Source organism: Musa acuminata, chromosome BXJ2-1 (genome assembly GCF_036884655.1).
Source record: "Musa acuminata AAA Group cultivar baxijiao chromosome BXJ2-1, Cavendish_Baxijiao_AAA, whole genome shotgun sequence".
Classification (NCBI taxonomy): Eukaryota; Viridiplantae; Streptophyta; class Magnoliopsida; order Zingiberales; family Musaceae; genus Musa; species Musa acuminata.
This window is the reverse complement of record NC_088338.1, coordinates 6,780,573-6,800,401: the sequence shown is the minus strand read 5'-3', so window position 1 is coordinate 6,800,401 and position 19,829 is coordinate 6,780,573. Positions and strand designations below refer to the sequence as shown.

The window sequence follows — 19,829 nt, the reverse complement described above, 5'->3', positions numbered from 1 at the left end:
ACAAAATCAGAATAATTCGTCAATTTTCTTTTTCCTTAATCCTATCAATTCGAACACTTGTTCTTCGATATTTGGAGTAACCCCATCAGATTAATAAAGAATTATTTGAAACCACAAAGTTATCTCGTCCGTCTGTTTCCTACTCCATTCATATAAATTTTGATCGTCATCCTATTTCTTTATTAGACTTCAAAATTGTATCATAAGTAATAATAACAGTAATGATGATGATAATAATAATAGTAATTTGGAAAGATGATCGGCGTATAGGTCGGTCGTATTCGACTTTTAAAATAATATTATTGTTTTTTTGATAAAATGATAATACTAATACTAATAACAACAACAACAATCGCAATAATAATAGTAATTAGTTTAGTGCACTTAAGCTAACAATACTTTCCCTACAGAGTTGTAACTCGAGTGACCTCGCTCGGATGATCAAAATTACTATCAAACAATAATAATAGTAATAGAGGTAATAATAATAATTAACTATTGTAATTATAATTATAATTCCTTGTAAGTCGACGCAAAAGGAGGCAGCCAACTTTGGCGGGCAAATGCAGAGGGCAAAGCGTGCGATTACATCTTCACCAGATGTTGGGTTGCCTTCCATCATTCCCACTCCGTCTTCTCGTCTCCCAATTCCATGCATTCTTATTATTGGCGTCGTCAACCCCACTCTCCCCAGTATAGTCTCCCAACTCCCATCGACGCTGATGCGGAGGCGGAGGATTGGTGGGTCCGTTCCGAAATGGACACTGCCGGGGATAGCAAAAGAGGGTTTGGGGAGTTCCAATCGGCGAAGGCAGCGGCATTAAAGGGGAGTCGCTCGAGTTCGGTGCGCCCTCGCTATATATCGGGGCCGGAATCTTGGGCACAGAATTATCCTCCCTTTGCAAGGGAGGAGGAACGGGAGAAGGAGACGACGGACATGGAATCAGTTGCCGATGAGTTTGCTTCCACTCACCCTTATTTTTATGAGGATGAGCCTCTCGTTGGTACGCCCTAATTCTCTTCTCCTTCCCTCATTTCCTCCGTAGCAGACCGAGAATGAGTTCTGCCTCATTTTTTTGATGTGTTCTTTTAGATGTATTAAGAAATGGGGTTTTCAGAAAAGATCAAGAGAAGAAGAAGCAGAAGAAAAATTATTCTTTTCTTTGGTTTTTTTTTTCTTTCTTTCTAATTTATTTGAAATAAATAACCTTTCTATAATAGAAAAAAAAGAGAGAAAGAAAAACAATTCTTTAGAAGATAAAGAAATCTCTCCTCTTTTTTTTTTTCTTTCTTTTTCAGATGTAGACAGAATAGATTATGCAAAAACAATTCGTTCTTTCTTGTGCTTATTTTAGAATAATAAAATATAGATGAGTATTGGGGAATGAATAATTATAAACTTGGATTTGCAGCCTTCAGATTGTAAACTTAGTTAATGTCCTCTCCAGCAATAAACATACTCTTGCATGTGAAATTGACATCCAAATCAGACTAGTGTTCAATGCCACTATTCTATTAAAATATTAAATAAAATGATTTTGATTTTGAAGTTTTAATCAATATATAAGTTTCTATTTGGTTGAAGTCAAATTATTAAGTTACTATGCATACAATTAGAACAGAGAGAGAGAGAGAGAGAGAGAGAGAGAGAGAGTAAATCAAATGGCTAAAAGGGTCAGAGACTGTATATTATCTTCTAGTTTTGAAACGTTTAATCTATTCCCTCCTTTATGACCTAATGAACGCTGTGGTGTTGGCAGAAGAAAGCCCCATCGAGCAGGTGAGGCTCACAGTCCCAGTCACCGACGACCCAACGCAGCCATGCCTGACCTTCCGGACATGGACCATGGGGCTCATCTCCTGCGTCCTCCTGGCCTTCGTCAACCAGTTCCTGGACTACCGCCAGAACCAAATCGTGCTCTCGTCGGTCTGCGTGCAGATCTTGACGCTCCCCGTCGGCAGGGCCATGGCCGCCACCCTGCCCACCACGCCCATCAAGGTCCCGCTCACCAACTGGTCCTTCTCCTTGAATCCCGGCCCGTTCAACCTCAAGGAGCACGTGCTGATCACCATCTTGGCCAACGCCGGTGCCGGCGGCGTCTACGCAGTGAACATCGTCACCATCATGAAGGCCTTCTACCACCGAAACATCAACATCGTCGCAGCGTTGCTGCTGTCGGTGACGACACAGGTCTCGGTTCCTCCTCCACGCACGATCTTTGTAGATTCTAATGCCTAAAGCTGAGACTCTGGTGTCCGTGATCGAAACCTCAGTTGCTTGGATATGGATGGGCTGGACTGTTCAGGAAGTACCTGGTGGATTCACCTTACATGTGGTGGCCAGGAAACCTCGTCCAAGTCTCCCTCTTCAGGTGATTCTGCAATGCATTTGTAGTATCCCTGCATCAAGCCATTGAATTCTCTGGTCTGCCATTGTGGGCAGAGCACTACATGAGGAGGAGAAGAGGCCCAAGGGTGGTGTGTCAAGGTTCCAGTTCTTCTTGATAGTCATCGCCTGCAGCTTCGCCTACTACGTCGTCCCCAACTTCTTCTTCCCTGCCATCACCTCCATCTCCGTGGTCTGCCTCATCTGGACGAAGTCCGTCACCGCGCAGCAGATCGGTTCCGGGCTCCATGGCCTCGGCGTCGGTTCTTTCGGCCTCGACTGGTCCACCATCTCCGGCTTCCTTGGCAGTCCCCTGGCTTCACCAGCGTTTGCGACCTTCAACGTATTGGCTGGTTTCATCGTGCTGGTCTACGTCATCGCGCCCATCGCCTACTGGACCAACGCATACAGCGCCAAGAACTTCCCAATGTTCACTTCGGGCTTGTTCGACGTCGATGGGAAGAAATACGACCTCAGCCGTGTTCTTGATCCGAAGACCTTCTCCTTGAACGTACAGGAGTACGATAGTTACAGCGATATCCGTCTCAGCATCATGTTCGCCATCTCCTACGGGCTCGGCTTTGCGACATTGACCGCCACTCTCTCCCATGTCTTCTTCTTCAATGGCTCGTGCGTATCTTGTTGCTCGATCTACCGCTATCCACATATCCATCTTCCGTGGATTCGATTCATATCTTTTGCTGGACAACGTGCAGGTACATCCTGACACTGTGGCGTCAAACTGCATCCAAGGCCCACGACCATTATCTAGACGTTCATGGGAGACTAATGAAGGCAAACTACGAGGCAGTCCCTCAATGGTGGTTTCATATCGTTCTGGTCGTCGTCATGGCGCTGGCCATCTTCACCTGCGAAGGGTTCGACAAGCAGCTGCAGCTTCCTTACTGGGGTGTCCTGCTAGCGATGGCCATGGCTTTCGTCTTCACGCTGCCCATCGGAGTGATTCTAGCGACCACGAATATGGTTCCTTCACTCTCTGCCCTCTCGACATTTACGTCTGATCTTACGTTCTGCTGCTCGGCGTAACATGCTTTGTTTCGCCGGCGCCGCAGGAACCGGGATTGAACGTCATCACAGAGATGGTGATAGGTTACATAATGCCAGGGAAGCCTTTGGCGAACGTGGTGTTTAAGACGTATGGATACATAAGCATGTCGCAAGCACACACGTTCCTCGCCGACTTCAAGCTGGGGCAGTACATGAAGATCCCTCCCAAGGCCATGTTTATTGCCCAGGTTAAATCCATACATCTGATGGTTGTTTGTTCTCTTTTTTTTGTGGCACGACATGCACGGCAAGAGTTGTTGGAATGCTGATCTGCTGCTGCTGCTGCCTTGGGAACTAATGTTCTTCAGCTGGTGGGAACCGTGGTCGCGTCTGCAGTCTACTTCGGGACGGCATGGTGGCTTCTCGGCACCGTCACGGCCATCTGCGACACCAGCAATTTACCGGAGGGCAGCCCGTGGACGTGCCCCAACGACGCCGTCTTCTACAGCGCGTCCATCATCTGGGGAGTCGTCGGCCCGTTGCGCATGTTCGGCCCCAAGAGCATCTACTCCTCCCTCAACTACTACTTCCTGGTGGGGATGCTGTTGCCGTTCGCCGTCTGGCTGCTGGCGCGGACCTTCCCCCGGAAGAAGTGGATCAAGCTCATCAACTTCCCGGTGCTGCTCGGGTCGACGTCCATGATGCCGCCGGCCCACGCCGTGAACTACACCTCCTGGTTCGTCGTCGGCATCTTCTTCAACTACTACGTGTACAACAAGTACAAGAGCTGGTGGGGGAGGTACGTATACGTGTTGTCCGCCGGTCTGGATGCCGGGACGGCCTTCATGGCGGTGCTCGCTTTCCTCACCCTCAACAACTACGACATCTACTCAGTCGACTGGTGGGGAGGGGTTGACGATGACTACTGCCCCCTGGCCAAGTGTCCGACGGCGGGATCCTATGTGCCTGACGGCTGCCCTGCCATTCAATGACGATGGCATAAGGGGAGGAATAAGAGACGCCAGGATTAATATAGATTGCCGATGACAATTGGTCGCTGTTATCGATTTCGAAATGCATGATGTGTGCAATCTTTATATTACTTATCTATCTATATCCCACCTCCTCTCTCCTGTATAAGAGAGACTTTATTGTGAGAGCGTGGGGAAAGGGAGAACAGAGAAAAAGGTAGGGAAAGGGAAAGGAAATTGAGAGAAAGAGACGGGCAACAAGAAAAGATAGGAAGAGGGAGAGGAAAAGGAAAGAAATACAAGATGAGAAAATAAGAGAAAAATAATAAAAAATAAGAGAAAGAAGTTTTGTTAGGATGGTAAGGGGGCGGGGAGAAAAGATGGGGGAAGAGGGAGAGGAAAAGGAAAGAAATACAAGATGAGAAAATAAGAGAAAAATAATAAAATGAGAGAAAGAAATTTTTTTAGGATTAGGGGGGGAGGAGACCTGTCGGTGAATTTTGTTAGTGCTTTAGAAAAATTTCAGTTTGAAAGTTTGACCAATGAATCTATATTGAAAATGTGATTAACAAAAAATATAAGTAAGGATTATAAGTAAATCAGTATTCAATAGGAAATCAAGGCAAAAGAAGTAATGTAAATTGATTTATAGTGATTCGATCGTCCTACGTATATTCCTGATTTCTCTTCCTTCGAGCCCATTAACTTTTACTACTGATCTTCTTTCAATATGTGAAGATCAATTATCCTTGTTAAAACTCTTTCTAATTTTCACATGTTTAAGAAATAACTCTTATACTCATTTTTTACGAAAGACCTTATATTCCTTAGAATAATTTTTTAAGAGTTTATAATATTTTAAAATCATAAGTTTGTCATGCTTGTCAAACAAGCATGAGAGAGATATTTATAGGCCTCAAATAGTTTTAGAAATGGAGCTAATAATTCAAATTCTCGGGTTGTTGGGGGCATTCGAGGTACCACCGCCTACTTGGGCAATACCATTACCTAACACAGCCTGAGAGACAATGTTTTGATAGTACCACTATGAGTTTGAGTGGTACTACCATTTTGTTAAAAGAGTACAAATCATATTTTTAAGCTTATAAGAGATTTCACTACTTGGCCCAATCTCCGGTTACTGAATTGGCCTTCCATTAGACTCAATTCAAGCATAATTCAGGCCCAATGGGCTCTTAATCAAGTTTGTATGGTTATACTCAAAACTAACTCAATTACACACTTAAACTATTTTAATCAAGACACAAGACTATAATCTTGAAGCCTATATTGTCCGACATATGATTAGTTCATCCGGCATTTTATTCGAACTTCCGGCATATCGTCCTTTCCTTCGGTGTATAACTTGATTCATCGGCATATTGACCTCCCGTAACATCTGATCTTCTTAGCGCAATGTTTGATCGTTTCTATCATGATGCCCGATTTCAGACATAATGAACTTCGACCCAACGTCTGATTCTCCTACTTCAATTGATATATCTTTCTGTGATGAAATTTGTCTTGTGTCATTTTTCTCAAATGCTCATTAGTTCGTATACTTTTTAATGATTTCATCAACCAAATCCGGGATTCAATAAATTTAACAAAAAATTTAATTTTCTATTAAATAAAGACATAATGTTCTTATTTAATTTGATATTTATTTAATAATAAATAAATAATAATAATATCTATTTTTGGAAGAATAGAAAAAGAAAAAAAGTATCAAAAATTATATTTTATGTCGATGATATGCGATGAGGATAATGAGAATAAGCATCCGATGATTCAGTCTATTTTACTTTTAAAAGTCGGAATGCATGCATTTGAAATTTGCTATTGTATATAATTTGTATGATTTACAAACTATTTTATTATTTTAAAGTATTGTAAAAGAATTTCAATGTTCATAGAAAAGCATATAATTTGAAGAGTTATTATTTTATAACTATTTATTGATTTATATCATCTAAATTTATATAAAATATTTGTTCAATATTATATTTAAAAAAAGATTAAAAAAATCTGATTATTATTAGTTTTGAAGGACATGATTTCACTAGATTTGAAATGATACGCAAAAAAGATTTATTGAAACTTTTAGTTTTACAAAAAGTAATAGATATATTATTTTTTATTATATGATTATTATATAATCGGTATAACTATAATTTGGATCATATCAATAAAGGTTATACACACACACAATTTATGAAAACTTAAACTTTATATATATATATATATATATATATATATATATATATATATATATATATATATATATATATACATATGTATATATATATATACATATGTATATATATATATACATATGTATATATATATATACATATGTATATATATATATACATATGTATATATATATATACATATGTATATATATATATATATACATATGTATACATATGTATATATATAAATATACATATGTATACATATGTATATATATATACATATGTATATATATATATATACATATGTATATATATATATATACATATGTATATATATATATACATATGTATATATATATATACATATGTATATATATGTATATATATATATACATATGTATACATATGTATATATATATATACATATGTATATATATATATATATATATATACATATGTATATATATATATATACATATATATATACATATGTATATATATATACATATGTATATATATATATATATATATATATATATATTTAAACCATGACTTATTAATAATATTTTTCAAAATAAGATACATTTAAATATATTTTCAGAATGAAACCATAGATATAACTGATATCACATATTAAAGGATAAATATTATAATGCAATGACTACTATTCATATAAATATAATTAATTGTTCATAACATAAATATAGCTAAGTTGTGCATGTAAGAGGAGAAGTCATAGTAGCATCAATGGTTATGACCATATTATATTATGTGATAAGACTCAGAAACATGTTTAAGCTATATGGTATAGATAACACATATATCTCTAAATCAAAGATATAAAAGAAATTAGCTTGAATAAATATTAATATTTAACCCCAAAGGTATGGTCCAAGTCATAGCCCACAATACATTTGTCATATCATGGAAAATAGCACATCATTTACTTTTTTCCAAATTAGGAATTAGACAAATCTTTTCATATATCTTTTTAAAGCCATATGTTTTTTATTTTTATTTTTTAAAAATATAATGCTAAATGAACATTTTCATATAAATCAGATGACATAAATAAATAAATACTTATACCATAATAAAATAATTGTTTAAATTTTAAAATCATCAACATATAAATCTTTTGGCAATGCTTTTAGATAATAAAATGACTTGTAATTGATGTAAATCACAAACATTTATGAACATCAAACGCATACATTACTATTTTAAGAATAAAATAGATGAAGTCATCTACCAAAATATTATGATCTTTTCTTCTCTTTTTTTTTCAATATTATCATTTTTCATTCTTTTATTGCCTTCATGATATAAACATCCAATTAATTAGGAACACCAAGATTCTTGGACCTATAATCTAAAACAGAAATTTATTAATAAGAATATAATAAAAAAATTATAAACAAACCTCATCTGATATGAAACAGAATCCTTTATGATTTGTTTTCTTAGTTTTCTTTTCTTTCTTTTTTTCTTTTTCTTTCTTTTCTCACTTCCTCACTTTCTCTTCCTCTCCTTGCTTGCACGATCCCCTCCCCCTTCCCATTTTCTTTTTCCCCCTTCTCTTTCTTTCTTTCTTCCCCGATCACTCCTCTCTCTTTCTCTCTCTCTCTTCTTTCCACTTCTTCATCTCTTCATTTCTTCTTTCTTTTTCTTGCACTCTTTCTTCTTCCGCTTCATCTCTTCATTTATAATAATAATAATAATAATCATCACCATCATCATCATCGTAAAAAACAATCACCGTTGTTATGTGTCTCGGGCTGGTTTCTGGGAGACCTTTTCAACATCAGTAGTAATAACTTATTCCAAAACGGGAGGGTAAATGCAGGCGATAAATGGAGTTCACTTATACTCCAACTGAATTGCTTGGTCGGCCTGCTTTCTAATACACCCAATGAACATACCAAAGCAGTACTCCAACATCAAACCACCCCCGAACAGCCTCGGCTGATCGTGCATTCATATTTATCCTTCGTTCTAACGACGTGGCGGTGCAGGATTTGTAGATTCATTTATTTTCTTTCGTGGTCGCTTCGTTCATGGCTGATAAGGAAAACGCATACGTATGATTTTGGGAAGGTTTTGCTGGAGGAATCAGAACCGAATCCTTATCGTGCGGTTTGATATCTACAAGTATCGGATTGGAATCACGAATTGCAAAGGAGGAGAAAGAGCGAAATGGGATCCGTCGCCGATGAGTCCCGGGATCTTGGAATTACTGGTACTCTTTGTTTCCTTCTTCCTCTTTCTTGTGGTTCTTTTTTACGTCGATTGAGGCTACGAGTGTAGAAGAATATATCTTGGTTTCGACTATGATTTGTGTTTGCGGATTATTGCTTTGGTGATGGCAGAGGAGACCTATGACAGCCCCATCGAGCAGGTAAGGCTCACAGTGCCGGCCACCGACGATCCGAGCCTGCCATGCTTGACCTTCCGAACATGGACCCTGGGGCTCGTCTCCTGCGTCCTGCTCTCATTCGTCAACCAGTTCCTGGGCTACCGGGAGAACCAGATCTCCCTGTCGTCGGTTTGCGTTCAGATACTGGCGCTCCCCGTCGGCCGAGCCATGGCCGCCATCCTGCCCACAACGCGGATCAAGATCCCGCTCACCAACTGGTCTTTCTCTATGAATCCTGGGCCGTTCAACCTCAAAGAGCACGTGCTGATCACCATCTTCGCCAACGCCGGTGCTGGCGGCGTCTATGCAGTGAACATCGTCACCATCATGAAGGCCTTTTACCATCGCGGCATCAACATCATCGCAGCGTTGCTGCTATCGGAAACAACCCAGGTCGGATTCCTCTATTCATATCAGGCCATGCATGCCTTCACGACATGATCCTTTTCTCTCGTACCAGTAATCTCATCTAACTCTCTAATACTCACACCTTGTGTTCGTTCGTGCGAAACCTCAGTTGCTTGGATTCGGATGGGCCGGACTGTTCAGAAAGTACCTGGTGGACTCACCGTATATGTGGTGGCCGGGAAACCTCGTCCAAGTCTCCCTCTTCAGGTAATTCTGCAATGCATTTCCCATATCCGTACATCAGCCTATTGAGTTCTGTTCTGTTGTCGTGTGCAGAGCACTGCATGAGGAAGAGAAGAGGCCCAAGGGTGGCGTGTCAAGATTCCAGTTCTTCTTGATAGTCATCACCTGTAGCTTCGCTTACTACGTTGTTCCCAACGTGCTGTTCCCATCCATCACCGCGATCTCCGTGATTTGCCTGATCTGGAAGAAGTCCGTAACCGCGCATCAGATTGGTTCCGGCCTCCACGGGCTCGGCGTCGGGTCTTTCGGCCTCGACTGGTCCACCATCGCCGGATTCCTCGGCAGTCCCCTGGCTTCACCAGCGTTTGCTACCTTCAACATATTAGCTGGTTACATCTTCCTCGTCTACGTCATCGTCCCCATCGCCTACTGGTCTAATGCGTACGGCTCTAAGAACTTCCCCGTGTATACGTCGTCCTTGTACGACGTCTACGGAAAAAAATACGACCTCAACCGTGTTCTCGATCAGAAGACGTTCACCTTGAACATCACTGAATACGAGAAATACAGCGATATCCGTCTCAGCATCATGTTCGCCATCTCCTACGGGCTCGGCTTTGCGACACTGACGGCCACTCTCGCACATGTCTTCCTCTTCAATGGCTCGTGCGTCTCTTCCTTCCTCTGCTATGCTTATATCTTTGCTCTTGTACTGTATTCATGCGTGTTGCTCGACCTGCCACAGGTACATCCTGAAACTATGGCGCCAAACTGCATCCAAGATGCACGATAATTACCTAGATATCCATGGGAGACTAATGAAGGCAAACTACGAGTCCGTCCCTCAATGGTGGTTCCATATTATTCTTGTCGTCGTCACGGCACTGGCCATCTTCACCTGCGAAGGATTCGGCAAGCAGCTTCAGCTGCCTTACTGGGGTATTTTGCTTGCCATGGCCATGGCTTTCATTTTCACCCTGCCCATCGGAGTCATTCTTGCCACCGCCAATCAGGTTCCTCCACCTCTGCCATATATAAATATATATATATATATATATATATATATATATATATATATATATATATATATATATATACACACACACACACACCTTAGCATAGAGCATAACGTGCTTTGTTTCTTTGGTGCTGCAGGAACCGGGACTGAACATTATCACAGAGATGGTGATAGGTTACATAATGCCAGGGAAGCCTTTGGCGAACGTGGTATTTAAGACGTATGGATACATTAGCATGACCCAAGCTCACACGTTCCTCTCCGACTTCAAGTTGGGGCAGTACATGAAGATCCCTCCAAAGGCCATGTTTTTTGTCCAGGTTAAATCTATTACTCTTTAGTTCATTGAGTCTCCATTGTATCTCCACGGCATGCACATAAACCTAAACCTAACTGCCGTTGCTTCAGCTGGTGGGAACCGTAGTCGCCTCTGCAGTCTACTTCGGGACGGCATGGTGGCTTCTCGGCACTATCACGTCCATCTGCGACACCAGCAAATTACCGGAGGGCAGCCCGTGGACGTGCCCCAGTGACGCTGTCTTCTTCAGCGCGTCCATCATCTGGGGAGTCGTTGGCCCGTTGCGCATGTTCGGCCCCGAGAGCATCTACTCCTCCCTCAACTACTTCTTCCTCGCCGGGGCGCTGGCGCCGTTCTTCGTCTGGCTGCTGTCTCGGTTCTTCCCCCAGAAGAATTGGATCAAGCTCATCAACTTCCCGGTGCTCCTCGGAGCGACTGCCATGATGCCGCCCGCCCACGCAGTGAACTACACCTCCTGGTTCGTCGTCGGCATTATCTTCAACTATTACGTGTACAACAAGTACAAGAGCTGGTGGGGGAGGTACACCTACGTGCTATCGGCCGGTTTGGATGCCGGGACGGCCTTCATGGCCGTGCTCGCTTTCTTCGCCCTCAACAACTATAACATCTACTCCGTGGCATGGTGGGGAGGCGAAGCCGACGACCACTGCTCTCTCGCCCGATGCCCTACGGCGGGATCCTACGTGCCCGAAGGCTGCCCTTCCTTCCAATGATTGTGCTTTGGATTGTCCTATTTTTACGTCATCTGCTTTATTGAAATATAGATTTCTTATATTTTGTGTGTACATTTTTTTTTTTGAAAAAAATTAGACTGAGTTTTAATGGTCAAACAAGTTGCTACGTGGTGTACTACCGCTCCCAACAAAAAGAAAAGAACGTTGGCATTGCAGTGTCTTGCCAAATAAGCTAAAGCATTTGTAAGGTTGTTGGATATTGATTGGAAATATTTTAATAGTGAATCATAGCCGATCAATTAATCGTGCATTGATGCACAAAATGAGATTGGCTATAGCTTATCGGCTATAATCCATGGGAGATTATTTGGGTATGACTCCCCATTTAGTCGGGCAAGACGTTAAAGAGAGATGTTCGAGTCATTATAGGGTGACCCCTCAACTGATCAAGAATAAAAGTTGATTCTTAGCATTGGCTTGGTTGATATTTTTTTCAAGAATGCTTAGCACTCCAAAAGGAACCTCGGACTGACTTGTGTGCAAGAGGAACCATATTGAAAAACTTCTCTCGATGCTTGTCTTTAAATAGGAAGCGCTCAGGAAATCAAACCCTTACCTCGGAATCACCTCAAGTCCACCTCAGAGCCACTCCAAGTCTACCTTCGAGCCATTTGAAGCACCTCGGAGCCACCTCAAATACATCGAGACCACTTAAAGGGGGCCTCGGAAACTCTTGTGCCTTCGGGTTTGGCTAAAGTCGGGCTAATTAAAACGTCGACAGTACTTTTCCTTAGCATGGCATTAGAAGAAGGGTTTGAATATCATAGAAATTTTCACCCGCTAACCCACTTAACAAATGCTCCAATGAGGAGGCTTTGCTCCAACCCATAATACCTTTACTTGAGGGGTAACTATCCGTCTTCCCTCATGTGGATGTGTCTACTTTTGCTCAATCACTGGAGCGTTATTGTCGTCTATTCAATGATCCATTCTTTCACCTCTAGGAACGAATACGAGCCACCTAATTATTCCTATCGAAAAAATCTTGAATCTCACCCACCAGGTACAGACGGTCACGAGCATGATGCAACCTATCATCCTACTCTTGCCACAACTAGCTCAATAAGTCATGCCACTATCTCAATCATGGTTGTTGTCTCACCCATCGTCGGCATCCCCATCGGGATTGCCCCAACCGACTCGGCATCGACAACTCAAGACCATCCCTAGCCCGTTAAGCTAGCAGTGAAAGGAGCACCCTGCTCACCGATAGTAGAATTAGTGCACTACCGCATTAGTGTCCTGCCTTGTTCAAATCAATGACCCAATTGATGGATTTGATGGATGACTCCTTGAAGGTCCAATTGCAACAAATAGACTAGTGCTTAAATGAGATGCTTTAGTTGTTCCAACAGTCTAAGAGAGAAGGTTTAGTTGTTGTCATCTCGGGTCACTCCCCATTCACTCAAAGCATCCAAGAGGAACTGATCCCGACAAATTTTTAACTTCCATCAGTAGAAGCCTTGGACGGTAACTCCGACCTAGTGGAGCACACTATCACCTTCATGCTCAAATGTCTTTTTATGACACCTCAGATGTTTTGATGTGCCACGCGTTCCCAACAACACTGAGAGGCTCGACCTGAGAATGGTATAGCCACCTGAAGCTACTTTCAGTAGGTTTCTTCGCTCAACTCGTAAAAGAATTCAAGCTCAACTTCTTTAGGAATATGTTAGTCATATGTGCCCTGCAAGCAAATCATGTGAGTGATGACACGTGTGACTTGACAAGCAGTCTTTTTTATTTATTATTATTATTTGATATTTTATCACTTTATATTACTTGTTGCTTTATTATATTGTGATGTCTATGGATCCGTGAAATGAGAATCAGATCATAGTAAGATTAAAATGATGAGACTAATTCACCTTTAAACACATATCCTAAATAATCCCGGTCATAGGTTACTTGAGAAGGACATCGAGGTGACTGGATATACTGGTGTGTTGTATACATGTCCGTATGATGGATGCAACTGGTCTCATGCTGCTCGTGTGGGGACACTAGAGATATAGTACGGGTGCTCGTTTGAGAATGAGTTTACTAATTGATTCGCTTATTGAATGCTGGATGGTTGATGATACTTTATTGTTAGACAATGATTCCGTAGTCCCAGTGGTATATCTGGTCCTTATACTTAAGACATCAATGATGTCTTATATAAGTACTTAATTCTTTGATACCGAACTTATAGGTCTAGAGGTTCCAGATCTAGTACAGCTAATCATCGGGAGTGATAGCCAACCTTACCAGGACTATTAGTGTCGATAGAGGATCATTCACTTTCGGTGTCATGAGAAGAATATCTCATGTGTTCTTACTCAGACAAATCACTAGTCAGGGTCATTCGGATTGAGAGAAAAAGAGTTCTCCGGGAGAATTCGATTAGAGCGAGACTCGAGTAGAAACCGTATAGGTCTCATAGCACCATGCTCGATATACGGTCATTGGGATATTAGATGGATGAGGGACTATATGTATATGTTAACCGATGACAGACATGTCCAATGGATTAGATTCCCTTGTATCGTTCGGGAACTGCAGCGTAGTGGCTTAGTACGTTCGTAGTTGATGAGTCGAGTGAATTATTATAGAGATAATAATACATTGATCCAGAAAGAGTTTTGAAAGATATGACTAGCTCGATATTGGGTCTAGAGGGTCATATACATATGATAGGTATTGCAATGAGTGGAGGTTGAAATATCCGTCGGAGCCCATATCTTATTGGATATCCAATAAGCCCATGAATTATTGGATCTTATAAATGAGATTCATTAAGAGTCAATGAGAGATTTTTAGATAGAGATCCACTAATTTAAGAAGCTTAGGTAGTTGGATGAAGATCTAATACCCAATATGGCTATATCCATTAGGGATATGTTGATAGGGAACCTCTATAAATAGGTGGGAACTAATAGTTCATTGGCAAGAGTCTTTTTGGGTTACCTCTCATATTCTCCTCCCCTTCTCCTCCTCAGATAACAGACTCGAAATTTTGAGGAGCATTGTCACAATCCTGCTGTGTGGATCACCACTGGAGAGGAGGACGCTTGACCTCCTTCACCCTCTCCTAGAGATCTGCAGGGATTCACGGATATACGATTACCCTATATAACACAATATTTTGTATACGCAGTTTTAAGTTTCATAATTTTTACGCACCAATCTTTACAGCATGACGAACACATCTTTTGGGCAATTAGGAATTTTATTTTTAATATTTTTCCACTGCGAATGTGATGTCGCCCCCAGATTTCCCTACAGAATATATGTATAAGGCTATCTACAAAGATACTATTCGGGCTCAAACAAGCGGAGGAAGAAATCCAAGGCATGCAGTAAGCCCACTCATCCTTCGAGATTCAAGGTTTTATGTTAGGCCTTAGGCTTGCTCACTTTTTCTGGTCATTGGTAGAGAGGTCATTGACGACAGTGCTAGAAGTCCTCCAAAGAGCTAATTAGTATCTAGTCGTAGAGGCAATGATCTCAAATAAGCATGAAGAAACTCACAAAATGCCATGGTAAAAACAACCATCTCTAACTCTGACCTCGAGCTCACCATGATGGAAGAAGCATGGTCGACATGAAATATCTTGCCCGAGATCCAAGTTAACCTCCATAAACATGATAAGAATCGAAATCTTCTTGTAAATAAAGGAAAAAGGATTCTTAAACGACCCTTCGACGATGAGGACGTCCTTAGAGAGGAGGAATAAATCAAAATATTATTACTTCCATCAAGATTATGGCCATGATATGGAGGAGTGTTGTGATTTGAATGACCAGATCAAGAAGCTCATTCATTAGGGGCACTTCGGGAGGTTTATTTGAAAACCCTAAAAATCTTCTCCCAATTCGCAAGGTCCAGTGGAAAGATAAATTTAAGTCATCATCAGTGGACCCATCTCGGGAGGAGACAGCTTCTCGATGCTTAAAGCTTATGCCTAAGCCACAATTGAAAAATGCCTCAGGTTAGGACAAGGCATGAAAATAACTTTCAAAGAAGAAGAGATGGGGTACCTCGACCCAAACTATGACGATGCCTTGGTGGTCTTCATAAGGATGATCAACACTTGAGTAAAGAGGATAATGATCAATACATGTAGCTCTATCGACATACTTTATTTTGATGCCTTTAAAAACTTGGGTTATTAGCTAATGACCACTCCCCTTTGGTGTCTTTGTAGACGGGGTTCACGAGTGACTGTATCTTGAGAGCGTGCGGCCCTCCATGCTATAATCTTGTGTTTCTTCTTGGACCACATTGACACCATCATTGTGACCCAATTGAGGTAGATCTAGCACCTTCAAAGATGGTTCTCAAGCAACTATTGAGGTCAAACAGGGCTCCACAACACTCGACATGGAACTAGGCTCCTTCCTCTTCAAGGCGTGTAGGTTCATACCTGGATATAATCCAAATCAAGATTAAAATGAAGCTCGAGCTAAATAAGGGAATGTTTAGGTCATACACCAAGGGGTCGGGCTGAGACCCGCATCAATCACTCAATCTTCATCCATCTTCTAGATTGTTGTAGAAGAGTAAAGAACATCCCTCAAGCAATGCACATAATCTGCTTGCTCATTCGATGGGAAGGGAGGGGTGTTATTGATATTGCACACTGACCAAGTGAGGGTAAATCCCCAGTCCTGGCTTGTTCTCACAAAAAAGTAACCTTCCCTTCAACCTTTGTTATTTAAAGGGGTGCCACTCACTTTCGAACCTTTTCAGGTAGCCAAGTAGTAGTCGCTCCTCCCTTTATATGGTCAAAAACAAGAGGCGAAGAGGGTGCGGGTTGGGATAATATTGGCATAGTGGCACTTCTCGATGAACACTATGAGATAGTACTTACTACAAATAGAACGCCATCTAAGAAGGCAAAATCCTCTATCATTAGAGGCAGGACACTATTCCTATGTAGAGGGGAAGATGGAGCCCCACCTCGAGGGTGTCATAGGACAAACAAAAAGCCCCTGAAACTAGGCTAAAGGGGTGCTGATAGGGTCAGGGAACATGTAGCTTGAAGTCTGTCGGGATACAATTCTGGGATTGCAGGCAATTCAGAAGAGGTGTGTTCACCACTAAATCACAATTGTAGGCATTCCTTATGGACTCTAGGTCCCGAAGAGCCCTTTGGTTTTTGAAAGATGCCTTCTCCAATGAGGATGATCTGACTTACTATGCCCTTAGATTGCTTGAAGATGAGGCACGAATCTCAAGCGATTAATGACTAAAGGACCCAGAAAAACTAGTGTGAGAAAGAAGGGACATCCTGAGCTAAGATAGGAGAGAAGAATTAATACCAAAATGTGAGACTTGAAGACCAACCCGCCCTACCGATATAAGGTGGGGAATGCTCCTATGAAGATCTTGGGGGACGAGACCAAGAGCTCTTAAGATTTTAAAGGCTTTGGACTCTAAAGGCTTAGGTGAAGAATGAGTCCTCTTTCTTAGTACGCTGGGGGGAAGGGATTTAAGAAAGAGTTGTCGATCTCTCTCCACTCAAGATTGAGATTAGTGTTGCCTCAAGGGTAAACCCTTGAAGGTTCCAATGATAGAAAAGTCTGAAACTCGCTATGATGGAGGGGAGCCTTGAGATCCGCTACAGCAGGAAAGACCAAAATATGCCATGGCAGAATGGGACTTTGAGATACACTATAGCAAGAAAGCCCGAAATACACTGCAATTGATTGAGACTTTGAGATCCACTATGATAGGAAAGCCTGAAATCCATCATGACGGAGTGCAGCTTTAAAATTCGCTATGATGGGAAAGCCCAAAATTTGTCACGGTGAAGTGTAGCTTCGAGATCCACTATGGTGGGAAAGCCCAAAATTTGTCACGGTAGAGTGGCTTTCAGACTCGCTACATTGAGAAAGCCCAAAATCCACCATGGTGAAGTGCTGCTTCGAGATCTGCTATGATAAGAAAGCCTAAAATCTGATAAAATATGAAATGTAATTACAGAGTGTGTTTGAGATAATGAACTTGATGACTATTTATACATATTAGCGGAGAGGATTTTCCTCAACTACTTAGAGATTTCCTCATGCAGTTGAGGAAATCTTATATGCTATCATGCCCCCGCAAGATTGAGCTTCTATCAAGGATGTCGATCTTGGACCAATACAATGAAAATAATTTGCAGGCGAGAGGCTTTGTGAGTGAGTCTACTAGTTGATCAGCCGTATGCACGTGAGAAACATGTAGTTGATGTCTGACAACTTAATCTTACACGAAGTGGAAGTCGATGACAATACTTCAGTAGTAGGGGAACCTTGTGAAAAAGGGAGAGGTACAATGGAGGGAGTGAGGAGCTGCTAAACCGGGAGAGAGTGTGGATCCTGAGGAGAATGACCGGGTGGTGTTGTGGGAGACTCGTTTGTTGAGATCGATAGTGTACTCCAGTGATGTATAGTTGTTGGAGAAGGGCGCACAGTATGTGACTCAAGGTTTTGAAATGGAAAGGTAGACTCCACAAAAATAACATGATGTAATATAAAGATTTTTTGAGTTTAGGGTTCGTACCATCGAAAGACATTATGTTCAAGAGAATATATAATAAAATAACGAGGCATAGGGACGTAGCCATATATAACATAAAAAACCAAATGCTTTGAGTTTTTGAAGGTTTAGATATTTGTGAAATAGTTTTTCAAATGGTGACTGGTACTGAAGGACTAGAGTGAGCATACGAATGTTGATGTTTGCGTTCAATAGAACCAACTAGTTGAAGAGTATGTGAGGGTGACTTAAGGTATTGTATACCACCAGCTAAGAGACAGGATATGAGGGATTGATTTTCAATGCCTCCGTTAGAGTAAACTATTTTGATTATAGATTGAAAGAAGTTTTCGATCAACCATCTAAAGTTAAAAAAAATTATTGAAACTTCAGATTTATGATAGAGATGGTATAACCATGTATACTTGGTAAAGTAGTCTACGAAAATGACATAAAATCTAAACTTATCAAAAGAAGTGATTAGGGCAAGACCCCAAACATCAATATAAATAATTTCAAAAAAGTATAGAGCATGATACGGAGAATATTTCAAAAGAGAATCTATGACTTTTATTGCTTAAATAAGCATCATAATTAGATATAATGCTATTATTTTTAAGAGTAAGTTAAAAGCTTTCGGAGCTCCGACCGTAGTGCTAGCATCGCTGCTTGAGGACTTTGCAAGTGTAGCGGGAGCGACGACAACAAAGACCACAATTTCTCATCGACGAGAAGATAAGTATTGCTCTAAGCCAATGACTTTGATACCATGATAAAATATGAAATGTAATTACATTGTGTGCTTGAGATAGTAAATTTGATCGTTATTTATACATATTAGCATCCTCAACTGTTCAGAGATTTCCTGCAGTTGAAGAAATTATCTGCTATTAATATCCACCATGACGGAGTGTGGCTTCGAGATCTGCTACGACAAGAAAGCTAGGAAAATATGACTATGGTGAAAACCTCAAGCCAAACATGCGCAGAACATGTAAGTTAAGAAAATATGACCCATGTAACCAGATCCACTACGACAGAGACCATGGCCTAAACATTCCCGAGACGTATGAGTTGGAATAACCCGACCCATGCTATCAAATTCGCATGGCTAGAATCTTTGACCAAACGTGCCCGAGGCATATGAGTTGGGAAAACCCAATCAATATTATCAGATTCACCACTGTGAAAGTCCTGGGCTAATCGTGCCCGAGGCGTTTGAGTTAAGAAAATCCAATCCATATAACCAATATCTATTACGACAAAGATTTGAAGTCAAATGTACCCGATGCTTATGAGTCGAAAAAACCCGACTCGTACCATCATATTTGCAATGACGAAGACTTCAGGCCAAACATGCTCGACGCATGTGAGTTCGACCCATGCTATCAGATCTGCTATGGCGAGGACGCTAGGCTAAGTATGCCCAGATAAAAGTCGACCCGCGCCATTCATATCCACCATGATAGATACCATGAGCCTAGCATGTCTGATATACGAGGATCAAAAAGTCTGAACCATGCCTAAGGAAAAGAGGACGAATTAAGTACCGCACTTCAAACCAAACCCCACAACATATCTTTCGAAAGATAAATAATAAAAAATATTTTGATAATCAATCATCATCTATCAATAATTGTCTTAAAAGGCGGTCTCAAAGGCGTTGACGGAAAGAAAGTC

At 41.1% G+C, this 19,829-nt stretch overlaps 2 protein-coding genes across 2 annotated transcripts; both read left to right on the top strand.

Moving 5' to 3' along the window:
* The first annotated feature begins 874 nt into the window (after window positions 1–874).
* LOC135598051 (oligopeptide transporter 5-like) lies at window positions 875–4,508 on the top strand. The gene is made up of 7 exons (XM_065091571.1): window positions 875–1,004; window positions 1,761–2,191; window positions 2,275–2,372; window positions 2,444–3,016; window positions 3,103–3,370; window positions 3,460–3,642; window positions 3,763–4,508. The coding sequence occupies exons 1-7, from the start codon at window positions 938–940 to the stop codon at window positions 4,384–4,386; spliced, it is 2,244 nt and encodes a 747-aa protein (XP_064947643.1). The 5' UTR covers window positions 875–937; the 3' UTR covers window positions 4,387–4,508.
* A 4,417-nt stretch (window positions 4,509–8,925) lies between these two features.
* On the top strand, window positions 8,926–11,620 carry LOC135598049 (oligopeptide transporter 5-like). The gene is made up of 6 exons (XM_065091570.1): window positions 8,926–9,372; window positions 9,497–9,594; window positions 9,664–10,236; window positions 10,316–10,583; window positions 10,726–10,908; window positions 10,997–11,620. The coding sequence occupies exons 1-6, from the start codon at window positions 8,926–8,928 to the stop codon at window positions 11,618–11,620; spliced, it is 2,193 nt and encodes a 730-aa protein (XP_064947642.1).
* The last annotated feature ends 8,209 nt before the right edge of the window (window positions 11,621–19,829 follow it).

Excerpts from the sequence above, each read along its gene's own strand:
- LOC135598051 (XM_065091571.1), top strand. The coding sequence starts at position 938 with ATGGAATCAGTTGCCGATGAGTTTGCTTCCACTCACCCTTATTTTTAT. Across the intron at positions 3,017-3,102 it reads GTCTTCTTCTTCAATGGCTC|GTACATCCTGACACTGTGGC; the intron begins GTGCGTATCTTG and ends GACAACGTGCAG. Across the intron at positions 3,371-3,459 it reads TTCTAGCGACCACGAATATG|GAACCGGGATTGAACGTCAT; the intron begins GTTCCTTCACTC and ends CCGGCGCCGCAG.
- LOC135598049 (XM_065091570.1), top strand. The coding sequence starts at position 8,926 with ATGGCAGAGGAGACCTATGACAGCCCCATCGAGCAGGTAAGGCTCACA. Across the intron at positions 10,237-10,315 it reads GTCTTCCTCTTCAATGGCTC|GTACATCCTGAAACTATGGC; the intron begins GTGCGTCTCTTC and ends GACCTGCCACAG. Across the intron at positions 10,909-10,996 it reads AGGCCATGTTTTTTGTCCAG|CTGGTGGGAACCGTAGTCGC; the intron begins GTTAAATCTATT and ends CCGTTGCTTCAG.